At 34.4% G+C, this 22,498-nt stretch overlaps 1 protein-coding gene across 1 annotated transcript; it reads left to right on the top strand.

The window, feature by feature from the left end:
- Window positions 1-4,032: 4,032 nt before the first annotated feature.
- LOC145689958 (uncharacterized) lies at window positions 4,033-21,197 on the top strand. The gene is made up of 2 exons (XM_081764339.1): window positions 4,033-4,729; window positions 15,651-21,197. Exons 1-2 carry the CDS (start codon window positions 4,368-4,370, stop codon window positions 17,191-17,193), a joined length of 1,905 nt encoding a protein of 634 aa, XP_081620465.1. The 5' UTR covers window positions 4,033-4,367; the 3' UTR covers window positions 17,194-21,197.
- The last annotated feature ends 1,301 nt before the right edge of the window (window positions 21,198-22,498 follow it).

Below are 22,498 nucleotides of genomic sequence, written 5' to 3'. Positions count from 1 at the left end.
TATGATCCTAAGAATGAGAAAGTAGTAGAAGAGTTTTAGATAGTTAAATGTATGTTTGTATTGTTTATGGAAGTTTTCCATAAACGAAATTAACAAAAATTATTAAATATTTTTTGGGGAAGATAAAAATTGAAGAGTTGATTTTCTATATAATAAATACGATGGCACGTCATATTGAGCTTTTAAATAAACTTGGAAGTCTTGAGCAAAAACAGGTTATTGGATTAAGAGAATTATAATTAAATACAGAATATAAGATTGTGAAAATGGAAAAGATTAAAACTAAGCATGGAAAGAGCATTTTAGTTGAGTGTGAGGAGTTTAAGGTCTTTCTTCCACCAAGGTTTACGAAACACTTAACAGATAAAATCATTGATGAGATCGTTAAAGATGGGGCCGCGGTGGCTCAGTGGTAGAGCGTTCACCTCTGGTGCCTGGGGTCCCGGGTTCGATCCCAGCCCCCGCCAAGTGCACTTTCTGGTGGACAAACACCGTGTGCGTGGGTTTTCTCTGGGTTCTCCCGTTTCCTCCCACTTTCTTCATTCCACCATTTCATTCATTACTCATCATCACCGTCTCCTTTAGCCTAACCGGCATAACCGTGGGACGTAAAACTCAAAGATTTCATTTCATTTCATCGTTAAAGATGGAACTGGTTTAAAAGATAACTATCCAACTGTTGAGTTCTGTATGTAAATTTTCAAATGAGGATCGGTTTTGTGAATCCAAAAAAATAACAAAACTGAACAAAAATATGTCGTCAGAAGTAAAAAATAGAGTGGATAGAATGGATCCTCAAAAGAAATTTATACTTACTAATAATTTCAATGTAATTGTGAAAAATGTGCAAACCGAAGTTCAAGTAGTTTTTGATATTAACGGTTGTCTATTCAGCTTGAATTATGATCAGTGGACAGAGTTTAAGAAGTCATTGTTTCCTATTGAGAACGAGGTTAGCAGAAGATTCCATTATCAGTATCCGAACTTGTAATTTTAAGTATGTTTTATGTGTATAAGTGTTTTTATAGTATCAAGACTATAAAAACTAAGACCTTTGGATATACAGAACATAATGTCATTTAAATTTTAAAGATACGTGTATAAATAAGAGATTTATTTGAGTTTTTTTAATTATATCCTTACAGTTATGCAATTTATAAGACATTCAATAGATAGGAAATGTATTTGTCTATTGATTGCCGTTTGAATTTTGAAAATCGGTTAATATTTGATGAAATTATAGCCAATTCGAAATTTCGGGAATTTTTTACGGGTTTATTTTTGAGTTTTCAGGAAAATGTTATTCTTTAAAAAAGTCTTAGAATTTTGTGGTGATTATGCTAGTATTTTTTATTTTTCAAATATCTGAATTTTTATTTTTTGCAGTGTATACCAACTCAATTTTTTTTGAAATTTGCCAACTTTTTTATTTGATGAGTTAGCACATTATAACTATGGGTGGCTAAAACTACCCCATTAAAATATTTTGGGTAAACACTATAATATTTGGTAAGTGAGTTGGCAACAATGACATTTTTTCTTTTTTTGAACATTGATGTTTTAGCTATGTTTGCTAGCTAGGTGGGCATTTTAAGAAGTTACTCACTTACTTAGTAGATGGTGCTGCATATCGTGTAGTTTATCACTTTGCTAATAGATGGCGTTGCTTGTAGAAGTATTTGTTCATATATAAGGACCGATTTTCTCTCCTATATACAGCGTTAACTCGTAGCTCAGTTGGTTAGCGCGCAGTTCCATAAAGGTTGTGGTTCGTAAACTGATAACGTAGGTTCGAATCCATGGAATTGCAAATTTATATCTACGGCCGGGGTATAAATTTGTAATTTCTCAAGGAACTGTAAAGTGAACTGAGCTATACGGCTGTCTTTCATCACAGATGGCTACAGTGTCCTCACCTCTGACTCATGTTAGGGATATGGCTGGGCGTCTCTGTTACTTGGAACAGCAAAAAGGGAAGGGAAGGGAGGGGAACCTGGCGCCAGGGATGGAGGGGATGGATACAATAAGATTGTGAGCTGTGTGGGTGAATGTTGTGACTCGTATTCAGATAGGTAGCTATACTGAGGCTGGGTGGAAAGCCACAAGTTCGCTTACAGACCTCAAAGGAAGGAAGGAAAGAAAGAAGAAAGGCACATAGAAATTGAACAAAAAATCCTAGGATCTATCTGGGGGGAAAGAACAACAACATCAGCGCTGACCTCTCAGATGGATCCTAGGATTTCTGCGACGGCAGTTTTGCTGAAATAAACTCTGATTTTTTAAACATATTTATTTATATCGTGTTGTGGTGTTCCAATGTTAGTACTGGAATCGTTCAAAATGAATCAGTGACAGATCACCTGTTCCGGAGTTGTATGTATTCCTTCTCATCGAGTTTTTAAAGCTAATTATTAACGGATTTTCATGATTCAAGTGTCAAATGAAAGCTTATAAACTGGAGCTTAAGATACAATAAATATATTTTGTGTAGGATTCCATTGTAATATTTTAGATGTAAGTTTTTATGATTTTAAATGTCATAAAAACCTATGCGATCTCACTTTAACATTATAGTTACGGGGATACTTTGCGCTATCCTTTTGTATTAAAGTGTAATGGTTAGTGGTGGCTTCGTAATTTTTTGGTAGTTAGGGGGGTGGAGGGGAAAAGTGCGCTCGTAGTTAGGTATGCATACTACTGCCCTGCGGGGCTCTACCCCGCCTTTACTCGCTTACTCTCGTTCAGCAATGCTGTCTGAATTTAATTTTGGTAACGTAATTTAACGTATGAAACCATAAAACAAGCGCATCGGAATAGAATATCGCAAAAAAGTAGGTGCAAAATCTGAACCCACCAAACTAAACAATAGCCAAAAGTAGCAAAGTACTAATTTACAACTGACGAAAAGAATCCATTTTGTAAAGTAATGTAGAATTATGTAGAAATAGAGCTGAAGTACTATTAATAAACCCTGAACCACAGTTAGTAATAGACGTCGGTCTGTCTGCTGTCTCTCTGACTCGAATTTCTGAAGAGGTATTCAGACTTCTTTTACATGTGAATTAAAGCATGAAATTTCGAGAAATGGGCAGGAAAAAAGGTCGTGTATGGGAATATTACATGGAAAATTATATAGATAAGAAAGTATCTTGCAAGCGCAAATGCTTACAAAATGGTGGGACATGTGTCTTCTGGCATTTACCCAACCAAATGTGTTTATAATACTTAAAAAATTTAATATTTTCATATCAGTAGTAGAGTCAAGTTCAGATAATCCACTTAAATGTAAATGTAAACTTTTTAGTGGTTTAAAAGTATGTGGACTTACTATACCATTTTTGCAACATATTTACTTTCGTAGAACATATTGTAAATAAATATAGATTTATGCCTACTCTCTAAATATAATAAAATATTAATGAAACAACATAACATCGTTCAGAATATACATTTTAAAGACTCCTCTAGGGACAAGAGTAATAATATACTGTGATATAAAAACGAATTTAATATTGAAATCATAATACAGTAATATAATGCAATTTTATTTGTGATTGTAGATAAATTCCCATTTTGGGGAATCTTCCTGGGGACATTCCCAGCGAATATTCCGGAAAAATATCTTCACGGGAATTTACTTATCACTATACATACATAGGTACATACATACAGTGGTGTATTTAGGGGTGCTTCCGGGCTCGAGCCCCCTCCCCGAAATGTTACTTACTATAGTAAAGTATATGAAATATCTTGCAGAGTTCACTTTTTCAGGCAAAGTCCCCCTCGAAACAAAATCATAAATAAGCCACTAAGCCACTGCATACCTACATACATACATACATAACAACACACACACACACACACACACACATATATATATATATATATATATATATATATATATATATATATATATATATGCTCGAAAAGTACGATAATTTATTCTGTTATTCGATAATTTTTAGTTATTGTGATAATAAATTTGTTTGTGTAATGTGGCAACGCTGGCAAAGCCCGTCACTATTCATGGCGCGGCGTGGGAGCTGGTAACACCTCTCTTCGCATACTTATCTAATTTATACTTTAAATCTTTTAAGTAATTCGCTTTGATATTTTATTACACGCTTAATACACGTAATAACTGCCGAATGGTCTTTGTTGCGTGCGACATTAAAATTGTGAAGAAGAACTTACTGTTTTCAAACTGCATTTATTTTGTATTTCATTAAAATCTGATCGTATGTTTGATTGGGCAAGTGTAAAGTTTCTGTGAACGATCTTGTCAAATCATTTCATTAACACTGGCAGCTTAAAAGACAAGGGAAGCATAAGAACAGTGTCAAATCCTTATTAAATTTGAAGTCATAATGGCTGGTGAGGCATCTGTTAATTTGGAATTGATGTGCAAAGAAGAAATCGATTATGACTTACCTCAGGAAGATCCATTCGAATGGAAAGGGTGGACATACGAACTGATGACTGACAACAAAGAATTAGTATTATCTACAACGGAAGGAGAGCAAACAATGGAGAAGGATACAGCTATGTATTCTTTAGATGAGAAACTAAACGTTGATAGGGTGAAATCAGAATTTGCCATAGAACATCCTGCATTTGAAAGTGATATAGAAACGCCAAGAAAACTAGTGGTTCAAGAGAATTGCGCGTCGTACTCTAAGGAGTCCCAACTATTAACAACAAAAAGTTTAAATTCAGTTCGGCCAGAAAGGTAACGTTCAATTTTAATAATACGGATACATGGGTTCGGGAAGTTTGTAGGTTAAAAGCAATACCTCATAGACTTATTTAGATATTGGAGATATCTCCAACGTAAATTACTAATCTGCAATTTTGAAATGACATGGCACACATATACTAACTGTATACATAATTATAATAATGAGCTCGAACCATCGTTACTAATCTTAGGCTAGTTTTAGACGAAAGCATTTATCGTAGCATTTATCGTAGCAGATGTGCTGCCAGAAATCTCGTATAATATTCTATGGCATCAAAAGTATATTGCGTTTTTATACGGTAGCATTTTGTCGTGACGTAGCAAACAAATCACTGGAGTAGAGAGTCATTATGGCTCCAAAAGTAATAACAGATATTTCAGTCACTTTCTTCTAAAACCCTTTTTCGCGTATGCTTATTATAATACAAAGGACTTTTAACGGTGCAGTTATACTATACAGATCCATAGATTTTAAAATTTACAGAAGAAATTTCTAATATTTTAATAGAGTAGTGTATAAGTAATGGAAATATGGTGTGCACTTACATCTGAAATGCGTATTTACGTGGAAATATAGAAATTAAAGTCGATCCTGAAATGCACGTAATCTATAATAAGCTGCCATAACATTTTGGCAAGTGTGTAATTTCCCCATTTGGTATCGAGAACAGAACCCACCAACCACATCGGGGCTTCTAACCCGTTGCCACTAGTGCTACTACTACTACTACTATTCAAACTACTACTACCCGTTTCTACTCCTATTCCTACTACAACTATTCTTACTATTACTACACCTACTGCTACTGTTACTAAGTACTTCTACCCTTATACTATTTACTCCTCTAGTCCTACTACTACTACTACTACTTACTTCTACTACTATTACTCTTATTACTACTACTACTACTACTACTACTTCTAGTACTGCTTCTAGTACTACTGCTACTTATTCGTCCCCCTACTACTACTTATAATATGGATCCGTATAGTAAAACTATACGTTGCCACCTGTTAAACTGAACCTGCACAGTATAATGCAAGAGTACACCTCAGAAAGGATTGCTGAATAAATGAAAATAAAAAGTTTGTGGATCCGTATAGTGAAACTGCACGCTTTTAACTTTGTACAAACAAGGATGTTCCTCATATTTTTTAACCAACATAATAATAGTATACCTACTCCAACTCATTTTTCTTTAACCTCTGGTGCTTGGGGTCCCGGGTTCCATCCAGCCCCCGCCAAGTGAACTTTGCGGTGAACAAACACCGTGCTCGTGGGTTTTCTCGGGGTACTCCCGTTTCCTCCCACTTTCTTCATTCCACCATTTCACTCATCTCTCATGATCACCGTCTCCTTTAGCCTACCCGGCATAATCGTGGGACGTAAAACTCAGAGATTTCATTTCATTTTTCTTTACTACAATTCAATTTCCCACACAAAACAAAGAGATTGAATTTTTACACAAAATCTTTCGCTTCCTTTTAACACACCACGGCGCTGCAATCGGAGCAGAAATGCTGGGGAAAATGCTACGAAATAGAGCAGGTTCTATCGACAAGAATTGCCATAAGATATGCCATGGCATTGGAAATTCTATAGAATTTGCTACTTTACACTGTAGGATATCGATGATACGATTTTTGCTACGATAAATGCTTCCGTCCAAAACTGGCCTTATGCAGTTTGTATCTTGTTAAAATAATGATTCTTTATTATTAAGTACGCATTTCTCACCAAATTCTTTATTCTTGTATATATTTATATATGGGTGTTCGACGATAGTGTTTTATTTATATAGAGACTTAGGTAAAATAACAGATCGTGAGAATGAAATTTATCCCAAAGTTTTCGAAATTTAAACGTGAAATGGTGATACTGGAACAAAAACGATGGACGTTTGTTATTTTATTCAGGATTTAGCTCGAATGAGTCTAGCCTCACCTTTCCGGATGGCTTTGAAAGACGTTAACAAAATACAAGATAAAAGAGTATTCTAACCAACAATGGATGTTCATTAAATTGTAGATAACCGTACACACATACGTAAATTCATTTCATACCGGTATTCATTTCTTTCAAGAAAGTCGACTTTTAATATATTCAGCAATCATTTCTAGGATATTGACATCTATTTCTCCATACAGGATCATTTAGGGTCCTATTGCACGTAGGCGATACAAGAATTATTGTACAAACAACTCTAACCAATATGTGCTAGATGGTCTGGAAAACAAAAAGATTGCTATGTAAATTAGGGCAAGGCAAAGGGATGCGTCTGTTAGGATCAATTGGGTTAACACACACAAGTATACACAAAAAAGAGGATAGCGCAAAACACACTATATAGCATAAGCCTCAGTTGCGCCTCGATTATATATTCTGAGGTAGTTCTGCAGAGTTTTTGTTTTCTACATTAAATTTCCCCATTGCAGTAATTACTTATAAAATGTACACCAACCAGCATAACTTTTTAGCGTTCTAATCCTTATAAATGACAATTATAATTGAAATTCACAAATATATAAATAGAATTTGACTGTATCATGCAACCAAAACGCTATTGTTTTTATTATTGGTTGTCAGTGGCGTATTTAAGATTTTGTTTCAGGAGGAACTATACATAACATATGAATAATCATTTAATTTTTCCTTTTGAATGCCTACAAGTTTTAAGGAATTGCGGGAGAGTTTGAGCCCGATAGCTCTCCCCTTAATACGCCACTGTTGCGTGGAACGAACTTTAAAAATACAATATCGGAAGAAACATCTGTTTCATATGCCATAAAAATTTCAAATTCACGTAATGTTTACAGCCAGAAATGTTATTAACACTAGTGAATTATAGATAATTTATCGTTTGTAAATGCTAAAAAAACATTGATTTGTGACTCATATCAAGGCATATTCGATGTGCCTTGTGCTATAAAAATGTCCTAATACTCTATCATTAAAATTAGATATGGTGAATATGAAATCACAGTCGGTTGATACGGCAGCCAAAGCACAGTTTATTGTGCTTTTCAGAAATGTTTTAACTATTTTAAAATTAGAGAAGTAACGTTCTGCTTTTGCTATTGTCATTTGGGTAGTTGAAGAATTTCTAAAATTTTACGATTCGCTTAAAATTGTCACACAAATTGTGTTTGCTCAGAATCTTCGCACAAATTTGAACATGGAATACTAATACTGTTAAAGCGCACAACACTGAACTCCTTTATCAAAAACAAGAGAACGGCTCGTCATTTACATCACGTCGTGTGTCTTCGACTTCTTCGGAAGTATTCGTGTGTTCTGAGCTGCTAGAAGTGCAGCTCCAGTAAATTCTATCTAACAAACCAGAAAAACGTAATACAGTGCGTCTGGTGAAGATTTTAGTATTAATGCTTAAGTGCAGGGCGATTGGTGCACAGTTCCTGCAATATTATTAAGCTTCAGAAGGTACTTCCAGCAATTCTACGCTATGTAGCATATCCAGCAGTATAATTTCAGGACATTATTAGATCAAATATCATCATTACATGTTATTACCTTGATTAAAATAAACACAATTCAACTCAATTGAAAATTTATTTATTTCACTAAAATAGCTTTTAGTTCTGCAGCACTTACAGACAAACCACCTCTATTAAGCCTACATACCATACGTGCTAAATATGTATTTCTACGTTCCTAAAGATATTATGAATAACATCCTGAAATGCTTTCATTGCTTGCATATTTGTGTTCCAAAGTAACACAATACATTAAGAACGTAAATTTCTTACCTATATGGATTCCTTAACTCCAAAATATTTTTGCCGTGTTATAATTTAGCACAATGAATTTTGTTATTCATGTCGCATCTAGTGGTTGCTAGCTACTTTGTGAACGAATTTATGTATAACATGCACAATACGGTATTATTTAAAATGTTATTACAAATTAGTTTTCTAAGTTTTATAGTAAACCTCGACAAGTTTATGTTTTCATATTGGTTGGTCTTGGATACAAATTCACACCGTAGAGTTTGCATAGTTCGAAGTGCTTTAATGCAAGACATCAGAGTTTCGAAGAAACTGTTATCTATGTATCATTATTTGGTTTACCATAACTGGGAAAAGCATGTGCTAAGAAAACAATGTTAAAATTTACTCTCTCATCACGTTAGAAGGGTGAAGCTCGGTTTGTATACTATGAGGCGTGTCTTTTAAGTAAGGTCGTTTGAACATATGTACACAACGAAAAATTATTTCAGAAAAGTAAATGTATTTCCAGAAAGTACATACTTTACTCTATTTTTCGACATAGTTGCCAAGTTTGTTCAAACACTTATCATACCTCTCAACCAATTTCAAAATACCCTCTTCATAAAAACTTGCCGCCTGCTCCGATAACCAAGAGTTTACTGCCGTTTTGACATCGTCGTCATCATTGTAACGATTGCCACTAAGGTGTTGTTTGAGGTGGAGGAAGAGATGGTAATCGCTCGGCGCAAGATCACGACTGTAGGGTGGGTGGTTTAAAGCTTACCAGCAAAAACTGTCCAACAAATCGCGGGTCTGACCTGCAGAGTGAGGTCTTGTATTGTCATGGAGGAGGACAATGCCCTTTGTCAGCATCTCGCGTCTTTTGTTTTGAATCGCTCTGCGGAGATTTCTCAGGGTTTGGCAGTATGTTTCTGCATTGATAGTGGTTGCATGAAGTCGACCAACAAAACACCATGCCTATCCCAAAACACCGACGCCATAATTTTGCGCTGGGACAGTCTGTTTGGCCTTCACCTTTGCAGGCGAGTGTGTGCCTCTCCATTCCATGCTCTGTTGATTCGAATCGGGGGTGATATGCGAAACCTATGTTTCGTCTCCGGTTACCATCTGACTCAAGAAGCCGTCTCCTTCTTCGTGATAACGAGTCAAGATCTTCATCGCACACTCAAATCTTTGTTTTCTTTTAGTCCTCTCTTAGGAGTTTCGGTACCCAACGGGAGCACAGTTTCCTATACTTTAGGTGTTCAGAAATAATTTTGTAAAGCACTGATCTCGATACGACAGGAAATTCGTTTCAGAGAACTTTTATTTTAAGCGACTGTTCTCACGAACCCTTGCTGTAACAGAAGCCACCAAATCGTCTGTAATCGTACAAGGGCGACCGGAGCGGTCCTCATCATGGACGTTGTCACGGCTATTTTTGAATTCTAGTATCCATTCATGACAGTATCACAGTACACTTAGCAAATTTGTCGATGAATTTCTGCAGCAGACAGGATTCTTGCTGACAAAAACCATATCATTGAGCGAACCTCACACTCGGCCGGCGACTTGATAGTTTAAAAGTTGTGAAACCACAGAACACAAACGTCCAGGTCAGGTACGGAGCTGAAACTGAGCACAGTTGTTCCCGAGGTATGTCGGTACATGACGCACACGCTCGTTGCGGTATGCACGCAAACTACTAGTGCCTACAAGAAAACGAACCTTATTTAAAAACAAGCCTCGTAATTTATAACAGCAAGTTAACATGGACCTATGACTAACAATATGGAAAAGGGAATTATAGAGGTGAAAGAGCCTAAAATTTTGTGAAAAGAAGAGATGTGGAGTTAATCAAATAGAGCCGTTATCAGTATCGAATCCATAGTTATTATTATAATTATGATGAGAAATGGCAATTGTATCGGCAATGGACATGTAAATTGGAAGAACGCTGCTCTTCTTCTTTATTCTCATCAGTTTCTTATTTCAAAATATTTTCCACAAGCATTCTTTGTTCCTCAAGTCAGTGCTATTTCGATTCATACATGGAAAAATACAAGCTTGTACAGTATTATAAAATTAATTTTTACCTAAACTTATATATATATATATATGCCGCTTTTTGAACATAGAACAAAAAATATAACTGCAAAATATACATTATTAGTAATAACGTATTGAGTAATCCAGGACAATACACAGTTATTCCACTGATTTATAAATTTATTTATAACAATTTTTAGGCATCAGTGCCCCCTACATTGTCGAAACACTTCTCAAATAAATACAAAAGTAGGAAATAATTTGTGACTCATATCTAGGTCCGTTCCTTTTTAAGATCCGACGAACGGTCGCCATTAATATATACAGATTCAAAACATGTTACAGATATAACGATTGGGAATTTTTTTATAGCTCATACCTAAGATATTGTTATCTTTCTTAGTTTGTAGAAAATAATAGCTAATTATTTCACTCATTAATACCGATAACGTTATTTGAAGTGAAAAGTTAGCTCCTCAAAGCGCGTAGCTGAGAGGTCAAAATTTTCAATAGGTAAAAAATAGAAGAAATTGATAATCGTATCTTCTGTTATCTGCGAACATACTTGTATCCTTTATATTGTATCAGATAACAACAAATAATATGTTTCCCTCAGTTAATACGGATACGATAATTTCAAATTATATCCTTTGCGTTGACAAGTGGAAAAATTATTATCAACCACAAGTTCGATGATATTTCATGAACAAGAATTACAAATATTTTCATAACATGTTTTGGATTTGTACCTTTTAATTACAACCACTCTACAACCAATTTTGCAGGATGAATAATTTATTTTTTTCATTTTTAGTAGACAAGTGTAACAAATTAAGAGTTTGTGCTTTCTAGAATTTAGAAATTTTTAAGAATATCCCTAGCCAGAAAATACAAAGAAAGTTGTATTTCGTTCTATTTCAAGCGCTTTCGGATTCGAAATTTGTTTGCGTTGCTCTGAGCCTATCGTAGAAGTATGTTTTTGATATCGTGCTACCACTAGTAGAAAAGAAAAGTAAATCGTGACTTTTTTCTTTTTTGGAATGAAGGAGGAAGTGTAAATGTCCGTACTTACAAACAATGAAAGAAATATTGATTGCAGCATTAAACTTGTTTCAAACATTTTGATCAGAAAGGGTCCTACTCTGATACTAACTGCAGATGGTATAATTTTGAGATCATTCATTCATTTTAGGCGAATGGAATGAATTGAGATCTGATTTGAGAATATAAAGGAATGTAAGAATATCCCAGGTACAAAAAATAATAAAATCCCAATCATTCTATTTGAAACATGTTTCGAACTTTAATAGCTAATGGCAGCTATTTTGCTTCTAACTGCAGAGGATGTAATTTGAGATCAGGTCTTTGTTACTAAGTGATTGATATAAATTTTGTTACTTTGCTTTTAGATTTTAGAAAGACCTGAGAATGACCCTAGATACAAGTCCCGCAGAATTTTTTTTTATTTTTCATTTAAAAATTGCTTTGGAATAGAAGATTAAGAAGATATTTATCAGTACAAAATAACTACGCAAGGTATTTTTGTTACAAAGTAGAATCTTAATACCTTTAAAAAGGGTGCCCGACGATGTTTTTTTTTTTCTCTCTCCCTCTGTGTATTTCCTTTGAAAGGAGATTGTCATTATGACTACAAATCGATTTCAAACCAAGGTTAGTCTCAATTTTTATTAAGGACAGCAGCATTTTCTCAGACAATATCCTCCTAGTACACTTGAAATGGGTATTTTATTTACGGCTTTTCTTTTTTCTATTTAGAACTCCTTTAAGCTGACATCATCATTATTATTTAGATTGATTTCAGAGCGATGTTAAATCAATTTTCATTGTGGTGTACTGTTGTACTACAAACGCCTGCAAAGCGTTATTTATTGGTTTATTTACTTCTAAATAAGCCCTCTTTAGTCCAGATTAAGAATATAATCATAAATACGAAATTAATAAGTACATCTCGCCTTTCGAACACAAGTTTCATAGTAGCATAGAAAAATACACCTTCTAAGCGGCATTTCATTCTTTAGTGTAGGTTTAATTACAAAAGCACCACGATGGCCATGAATCGAAAGTTTTATGAGAGAAAAGATGTAAACTGCTTTAACAAAAACTATTCCCACTGCCAATCAATACCCAAGGGGTGCCTCAGAGGCACATTGGTTAATTTTGATGCCATTATTCTTAATAGATAATTCGTCCCTAGTCCTGTGCTCTAGAATTCTTCTATCCTTTTGAAATACACCCTCTGATTGCGTTTCCTAAGCATTTTTTTTTTACTTTACCTCAGAAAGAATAGCGTTATATTTCATACTAACGTAAAGGACCAAAGGGTGCCTCTGGGGCATCTATTCAAGTATGCACTTTTCTAATTATTTCATACTATTCATTGTTTATTACCATTCACAAATGCTTCATAGCAAAGTAGTGACTAGCCTTTCATATTAATGACAGAAAATACAAGTGGTCGCGGTGAGTTGAGGTAGCTTGTATATGCAGCATGGAGCCTCAGACACATTTCTTGCGCTATTTAAGGTTAAAATTAGCATGGGGTTTGTCTGGTTAAGTATAAATTACTTTTGTAGTTTTTATGTTGTAATGGTTTATAAATGTCCAGTGTTCATGATAATATTCGTCATATAGTATTATATAATTTTTTTTCCGTCAAGTTTGTGTTTAAAGAAGATATGTATAAAGCTCCTAAAACTAAGTGGGCATACTTAGTGAAGAGTGCCCATTGTTTTCTCCTTTGAGTATTGTATTGTAGTAACGCGGGAATGAAAAATGTAATATTAATATGAATTCCGGAGGAAGAAGTAGTGATTCCTCGATGTTTTTCCCATGAAGTATAATGCTCTATATAAGTAAAGAATCACGTTGGATAACTATAAAGAACTTATTTGAAAAAGAAATGATAAACATGGTTTGCTTCCCATTAGTTAATTCTTAAGTCGTATGCTACAAGCTTTTTTATTGTTTTTGACGTCGCATGTGTTAAAACAGATATGCAAGTCTATAAGTTAATTTGAAATTACATGGATGTACAGGGTAATTTCACAACATCCGCTTGAAAACATAGTTTTCTTAAAATTTCTTGTATGCTAGCAAGACTGTGATCACTTAACTGCATCAGAGAATATATAATGGAGTTCTATACATTACATAATTATTTTATATCATGTGTTAAATTTATATATAAAGAAATCTACGGAAATTTCCCGTTTTTATGTCGTAAGGCGTTGATCACTTGCTCACTGGTATTCAGTAGAGACTTCATGAAAAATTTTACCTCCCTACCATAATCCACTCGTGAGATACATTGCTTTTCGCCTAAGAGTTAAATCTGTTCTCTTACTCATAGGATCTTCATTCTAATGGCAGTAACGGAAAAAGAAGGAAGAAGTTTTCTAGCTAAGGTACATGTCTGGCTAACAGCAGTGTAAAATCTAATTTCAATCGATTTACTCAATTCCGTAGCTAATGACACATATATACTGAGATATAATATTAATATTATTTAACATTACTGAGATATAATATTGTCGCATGAAAACCAGAGGAACGTAACTTCAAAAATGCGGTTTTCATTTTCTTTATGTTTGGACACAATTTCAATCTCCACTTGCTGTAAACGAAACGTGATATCATCTGTTCTTCTTGTCGATTGTCTGTTGTAATGTAGCTCAGTTACCATCGTATTCAATTCACATCTTTCTAAGAAAGAAATATTTTGCCTCTGGCTTTTAAACCTACGAAAACAGAGTTACATTCCTCTGGTTCTTATGCGACGATATGCAGATTGTTCATCTTCTCCCTTTTGAATGTTGTATTTCCCAAAACACTGGTGTACGCGACAGTTTTTCAAAAGTAAATAAGCTTGTGTGAAACTAAAGGAAGAGTCCCGTCAAAATATAATTTTTCACGTAAAAATTTAATCCTCTTCGCGTCCTTATGATAACCATTTGAATGAACGTTACATGATAAAATGCCACTTAAGTGTAGACACTCAACATATTAAATATTTTATTTCACACAGTTCAGCTTCCTGTTTTATGTAATGTGATGCATATCACATTTCTTGCATATTTTGCTATTCACCGTGTATCATTTATCTTTAAACGCCATTTTACCTTTCCATATAGTAAACAATAATGACTAAAGTGTTTCAAGATGCTGATAACACTCGCGGGCATTGTTTAAAAAAAAAGGGAATAGCAGGTTTCCAAACCGAGTATACAATTTTGATTTCTCCGAATGGAATTACACCAGCTTATTAAAAATTTTAATTTTATGTTTTTAGCAGAAACGTACAATTGCACTAATAATAATCTAAGGGTGAGGAAGGTGCTAATGTTTGTCCACATTATCTTAACGTGGACTTCTGCAGCCATAATGGTATTTCAAATAAACAGATAAAAATTACAAGAAATTGAATACTCGCCGCCTCTAAAAACTATTTACTTAATAAGTCGGCTTAAGTATGTATCACATGTAACCGCGTAGCTATATATCAATAGACGCAAAGATTGTATTTCATATTAAAGTTTACTATCTCAAAGTATCAGATTATAATATATTAGAAACACACATAGAGATTTGTATACTAATTCAAATGACATAATTTGTCCAATATTTTAAAATTTTTATATCTTACGTTTATTTCTTTCTCATCATCAACTTTCTTTTGTAGCTGTAATTGCAACAGGTTCTTGCGGTTGTATTATTTTGTGACACAAAAATTAATTATATATATATATATATATATATATATATATATATATATATATATATATATATTTGAGTGATAATAGATTTCTATTTTCAGTGATAATAATGAAATATTTATTCCATAGCACAACAAGCACAACATATACGTATGTTCGTATGTACTTAACTCTGATATCGTATATATAAATAATTGTTCAACATTTAAAGAAAATTACGCACTTTTATTTCGAGAATAGACAGATCTGGAAACTCGTCGATAGTTCCCGGATCCATATTTCACGTAACAGCAGAAAAATAATCGTTATTTTATCTTGAAATATTACGAATGATTTCATTTTTGTTTGTTACTTATTAATTAACTCAATTCACGTTTCCTTGTTTATTGAACGTGTTACAGGCGATGCAATGAATATGACCTTCACAGAGAAGACAATACGTTTATTATATTAAAGGAAGCAATTTCTCATTCAGATGAGAAATCTGATCTTACGAAGCAGTGTGGAAAGGGATTTAGTTCCCGTTCAAGTTTGGCTAAACAAATGATAATCCACACAGGAGAAAAACCTCACACGTGCCAAGAGTGTGGTAAGGGATTTAGTGTACGTTCAAGTCTGACTAGACACATGTTAATCCACACAGGAGAAAAACCTCACAAATGTCATGAGTGTGGAAAGGCATTTAGAGAACGTTCAACCTTGTCAAATCACATGCTAATCCACACAGGAGAAAAATCTCATATTTGCCAAGAGTGTGGTAAGGGATTTACTGTACGGTCAAGTCTGGCTGTACATATGCTAATCCACACAGGAGAAAAGCGTCACATATGCGAAAAGTGTGGAAAGGGATTTGGAGTGCGAAAGAGTTTGACTACACACATGTTAATCCATACAGGAGAAAAACCTCACAAATGTCATGAGTGTGGAAAGGCATTTAGACAACGTTCAACCTTGTCAAGTCACATGGTAATCCACACAGGAGAAAAATCTCATATTTGCCAAGAGTGTGGTAAGGGATTTACCAAACGGTCAAGTCTGGCAGTACACATGTTAATCCACACAGGAGAAAGGCGTCACACATGCGAAAAGTGTGGAAAGGGATTTGGAGTGCGAAAAAGTTTGACTACACACATGTTAATCCACGAAGAAGAAAAACGTCATTTATGCAAAGTATGTGGAAGGGGATTTACTCTACGTTCACGCTTATCAAATCACATGATAATCCACACAGGAGAAAATCCTCACACGTGCCAAGAGTGTGGTAGGGAATTTACAGTACGTTCAAATTTGGCTAGGCACATGTTAATCCACACAGGAGAAAAACCTCACAAATGTCATGAGTGTGGAATGGCATTTAGTCGACGTTCAGGCTTGTCAAGCCATATGATAATCCACACAGGAGAAAATTCTCACACGTGCCAAGTGTGTGGTAAGGGATTTAATGTACATTCAAATCTGACTAGACACATGTTAATCCACACAGTAGAAAAACCTTACAAATGTCATGAGTGTGGCAAGGCATTTAGTGTACGCTCAGGCCTGTCAAGCCACATGATAATCCACACAGGAGATGCTTACACGTGCCAAGAGTGTGGTAAGGGATTTACTGAACGCTCAAGTCTGGCTAGACACATATTAATCCATACAGAAGAAAAGCATCACACATGCGAAATCTGTGGAAAGGAATTTAGAGTGCGTAAAGGTTTGCGTACACACATGTTAATTCACACGGGAGAAAAACCTCACAAATGCGAATGGTGTGAGAAAAGGTTTAGTGTACGATCAAGTTTGGCTAGACATATGTTGATACACACAGGCGAAAGGCCTTACACATGCGAAAAGTGTGGTAAGGGATTTAAACAAAGTTCACAATTGTCAAGGCACATGTTAATCCACACAGGAGAAAAAACTCACAAATGTCATGAGTCTGGAAAGGCTAAATAGTCGACGTTCAGGCTTGTCAAGCCACATAATGATCCACACAGGACAAGATGCTAACGTGCTAAGAGTGCGCAAAGGGATTAATTCAACGTTCAAGTTTTGGACGACAGGTTAAACCACACAGGAGAAAAACGTCAAAAATGTCAGTGGTTTGAAAAGGGATTTATAGTACCTTCAGCTTTGGCTGATCAGAATTTAATCCACACAGCAGAAAAACCTCACAGGTACAATGAATTTGAAATGTGATTTACTCGGCGTTCAAGTTTGACTACACATCTTGATACAGAGAGTTGAAAATTTTCATAGAAGTGTTTGCATTCAAGGTTGGCAAGACATATAACTACACAGTTGGAAAACTTTTGTCGTACAAGAATTTTGTTTCGCATTCAAATTTGGCCCCCAATAGTAAACAATTATTCTAATGTATAGAGCAAATAAAAATGGAACTCATATTATAGTTATATACACTACAGTCAAAGAATTTAAATCTTTTAATATCCAAATTCTTTAAAACCTATAAGTAAATCATAATATATTAAAATAATATAATTAGTCTACGGTTATTATAATTTGGAAGATAAAGTAAAAAAATGGAAATAAATTTCTTCCCGGGAATTTATAGGCCAGGGAAAGGACACGGGAATATTGCCATTTTAAATTTTTTTCCCACCGTGAATATTCGCACTGCCCGTCACTAATGGGATATTATCGAGCATTTGTGTTGTCAACATGGCTGCAATTATACAAAAATGTTGCGCTTGATGTGAATTGGTAAAGCAATGATTTGATAATGAGGAAATTCTTTTAAAACTTTGTGAAAATCATAGATTAGTGAATCTGGAAACATATTGTAAAACCTAAAATGGAAATGTGGTTAGAAAGTATGTGCGAGGAACCGCGGGGGAAAGTTATATTTTTCAGTGTAATGGATCCCCTTCCCATTTATCTGTAATAAAGATACAAAACTACGTACCCTGCGTGGCTTTAGCCCGCCTACACTCATTGACATTGGCTCGCTAAACCAATATGATTTAAATATTACAGTTTGGTTCAGAGAGGATCCAACGTAGCTACTAATCTATATGGGATACTAGTCTTCTACAAGCTTCTCAAACTTATCAAATAGAATCTAACCTTTTTCCCATCTCGTAAATTAACGAAAGCGAACAGAACATCAGTAGACAAAGTGAAAATGGAAAATGTTAAAGTTTTATTGCTTTTTTTACGGTTTCGGTGGACAACCAGATGGAACTGATACTTCGGAATAAATGCCTCCTGGCTGTCTTGGTAATGATTATTGTTTGATATCGTGTGGATGTATAGCATAAAAACTTGTGCAGAAATACAAACCAACTTCTACTAGATGGCCACTAAAAAGCATGTATACTATTTAACCGAGCCAGCGTGGGGTATCAAGGGTGCGCGGTAAAGAAGACCTGTGTCTATAGGGAACAGGCGTGTTAGTTTCAGTGGGCATGCTTATAACCGAAAATAGAGGAAAACACTTTATATGTCATAAAATGCATGGCTTATGTGTTGGACAGCTTGCGGAGAAGTACTGTTTAGTACACTGTAAGGCTTTCACGCAATTTCAACAGCTGATACTGCTTATTTTTGTAGAACTCAACAAAACTCCAAAAAGATACCTTGTCATTTACTCACCATTTCCACACAACCTTTCCTACAAATCTTAACAAGTGTACTTCTTTATCAAATAGCCCCTTCCACCTCTACATATAGCACCACATATAACATCAAAAACTAACACACTTCACTTCAACTGTTCCCCTCATCTGACTTTCTTTCACTCTTCCTCACAATCCAAAATAAATCTCCCAATTCATCTGGTAAATTTTCTAAATTTGTCAGGTGATGCAGCAGTTAAACCCTATTTAGTGTAAATTTTTCAATATATTTGTACATTAACTTACAGTCGATCAGATGTAATGTGGGTGCCATTTTATAAAATTATTATGCGGGAATGGTGTACGGACCCATACCTAATTTGATTGCATATTTAATTCTTTTTTACTGAATCTACACTTTCTATTTAAACAATCACTTTTTGGGGTGCAGACCTGCATTCCTATGTTCAGATACACTTTGGTTCCAATACAAAAAGAACTATTGGGGAAAAACACTTCACAATTTGGGTTAGGTGGCCACTAAAAAGCAAGAATGTGTCTCACAGAGCAAGAGCAGGAACACAGCACATGAGCCGAAGTGATAGTAAGAAAATTGCATACATACCAAGCAGGTTTGTCACCGACAGTGAGAATACATATAAACAAGGTTAGTTGAAAACATAATGTACTGCATGAAAACGCTTTTCGATTTGCATTACGTAATTCTATGTTACTATAGTCGTTATTTTAAAATCCCGATACGTTTTAACAACATACAAATTTGTGTTCCAACGTAAGGAAACACATTACTAACGTAAATTTTACAAATGTATGGCATAAGATTGGGTTGGTTACAATTAATGTTAGTAGAGTATGCGATACTGATGAAATTAATGCGTAATGAAAACAGTAATTACGCAATTAAAATGAGAGAGGATTTGCATATCTTAAATTCTATTGGCAAAGAATTTTTTTTTTTTAATAATGTGAGCAGCCAGTGTTAATTGGTGCTTGTCATGTGTAGGCACACAATATTTAGCAAAATTTAGAGGTACAGTTCAATACTCTTCATGGAATGAGTATGTGTCTAAGTATGTCTAAGAAAAGTTAAAAAAAAAGAATTCTAAATACATGCAGGAGAATTTAACTGTAAGTAGCAAAGCATTTGTTTTCTTTTTTTACAAGCTGAGGATTGCTGGTGTAAAATCAGAAGTGTTTCACAACTGAGAATACATGTAAAAAACGGCTACATTAGATACTATATCCTGCTGGTGTATTATATCTGGTTCGTTTGCTGTTAAACTTTGGGGAATTGAATTTAATGAACGAGACTGCAAATAGAAAATAAGCTTAAATAGAAATCATTTAAACTTATTATAACTGAATTGTTCAAACCACACACTTTTTTTTTCTACAAACTTGGTACCTGTCTTTCAAAAAATTTAAGAAGTTAATTTTAATCTGTTTTTTTAACGTTTTTGTAATTGAATTATTCAGAAGTTAACGTTAAAAAGTTTAAAGAGATTTCAAACCTTTTATTGCATTCATCCATCTAAGGTATTAATGTTTTGAATAATTGTAAGTGCTTATAAAATATTTGTGCTTTCTGTATTTTTGGGAGGACTGCAGCAATAAACTAATTGATTTTATTCTTTTCTATAAGTCTCTCGAAGAACTATTGATATTAAGCGAGTTTATTGACGTAAGATATTGGTCAAGAGTTGATAAAGCGAAAGGTAGTGAATAAAGCACAAGTGTGATATGTGAAATGAGGACTGGGTCAATCAAAACATGATAATAGGAAACCAGACTTTCAGATATTAACAGCTGCACAAGGAAACACTATTTATAGAAATAATATAGAGTCCTAATGATGTAATTCTGTACATAAGTTTCCATTAGTCCAATTCCCACTATCTAGAGTTTTTAATTGTAATACACGTAACTAATGTGTTTTAAAACTAAACATAAACTCTTTCATCACTGCTTTCTCCTACGATTTGATCGCTTCCACCTTATTATTCAATGGTCTGCATAAGGCTAACCTGTACACTAGAAATATAGGTTAAAATATGAACTTCTCTTAACGTTTATGTAATTCAATATTTATTATGACTTACCAAACTTCCAAAAATACGGTACTAACTTAACACGAAAGTGTATCTTATGAACATGATTGATCGCTATTGGGCCGATTATCTAATTTCCTAGTGTCCACCAAATAGAGAAAAATTTTATTATTTCTTACTATGTGTTCGTTTTCTTTATGAATACCATGCATTCCCTGTTTATTTATTTATTTATTGCCCTAAGAAGTGTCAGATCGTGTTTTTGTCATTAAACATTTTATGACTGTCATTAAACAACTTATATACCTGAAATAATTAGGAACGAGCTCTTCCTCAGAAAAGGTCTTGTTTGCATCATATAAGTCGATCAAAGTTCTAGGTTCACGCACACGTCTTCCCAGTGGTACTCGCGGATTCGAGTCTCAGCAGAAACTCATATGATTCATATCTCACTCGAGGCTGTAGATTCGCATCTCAAATAACGTTGGCGCTAAAAGTGATGCAAAATTAGAATCCAATCAAACAACAAACCTTGAATCATGGTGATTAAAGATTCTAAAATGGTTGAGGATCGAGATATTTACCATATCACTATAAACAACATTTAAACCTGAAATAATTAGGAACGAGCTCTCCTTTAGACAAAGATCTTGTTTGGATCATATAAGTCCTTCGAAGTTCTAGGTTCTAGTACACGCCTTCCAAGTGGTACTCGCGGATTCGAGTAACAACAAAAACTCATGTGATTCATATCTCACTCGAGGCTGTAGATTCGCATCTCACATAACGTTGGTGCCAAAAGTGATGCATAATTAGAATCCAATCAAACAACAAACCTTGAATCATGGTGATTAAAGATTCTAAAATGGTTGAGGATCGAGTTATTTACCATATCACTAAAATATTTAATATTTGCGTAAAATTTAAGATCTCGACTTCAGATAATTTTAATCTTCTTCGAACAACTTGTTCATATTGATTTCTATACTGATCCTGGCATTATGTAAGTAAACAGTAAAAATGATTCTAAAGGCGAGCCTAAAAATGAAAATATTAAGGCTGATAACTAGAACCATGATATTCATTACAAAAAGTATTAATGCTTAGGAATATTTGTATTAAATGATAACATTCCTGGCTAAACCAATGCTAGATATATGTGTGTGGAATAACATTGTTGTAGTTATTGTTACGATTTTTCTCATATTCCAGGAAAGAATATAATATTTGCCGTGATTTTTACGGACAACAGGCCTAATTAGAAAGTAAGAATATCTGTTAATAATTTGTTACACTTCTAACTATAGTAACGTGAGAACTTGGTTTGCCATTATTTTTTGCAGAGTGTGATGTTTTAGAATTTCCATCAATGAACTTTCCATAATGTATCATTGCCTGTATTAGTACCTATGCAAATGAAATGGATTATGGTATGTAGCTCAAACTATAACACAAGCATTGAAAATAAGTGTTCGGTTTAGTGAGAAATTGTTCTCAGTTGACAGAGATAACCAAAAAAATGAATGTTTTTAATTTGCTCTTGCGATATGGAATTCAGTAATTTTTTTATTTCAGGACACGGAGATGAGGGAAATCGTAGGACAGCTAAGAAAG

This window comes from Thermobia domestica, chromosome 7, assembly GCF_964235325.1.
Source record: "Thermobia domestica chromosome 7, izTheDome1.hap1.1, whole genome shotgun sequence".
In the NCBI taxonomy this organism is placed as follows: Eukaryota; Metazoa; Arthropoda; class Insecta; order Zygentoma; family Lepismatidae; genus Thermobia; species Thermobia domestica.
Note: the sequence above shows the minus strand (reverse complement) of the source record. Positions and strands in the feature narration are given on the sequence as shown.

Bases quoted from the DNA above. Each gene is read 5' to 3' on its own strand.
- LOC145689958 (XM_081764339.1), top strand. From the start codon at position 4,368: ATGGCTGGTGAGGCATCTGTTAATTTGGAATTGATGTGCAAAGAAGAA. The intron at 4,730-15,650 runs GTAACGTTCAAT...AACGTGTTACAG, and splicing joins AATTCAGTTCGGCCAGAAAG to GCGATGCAATGAATATGACC.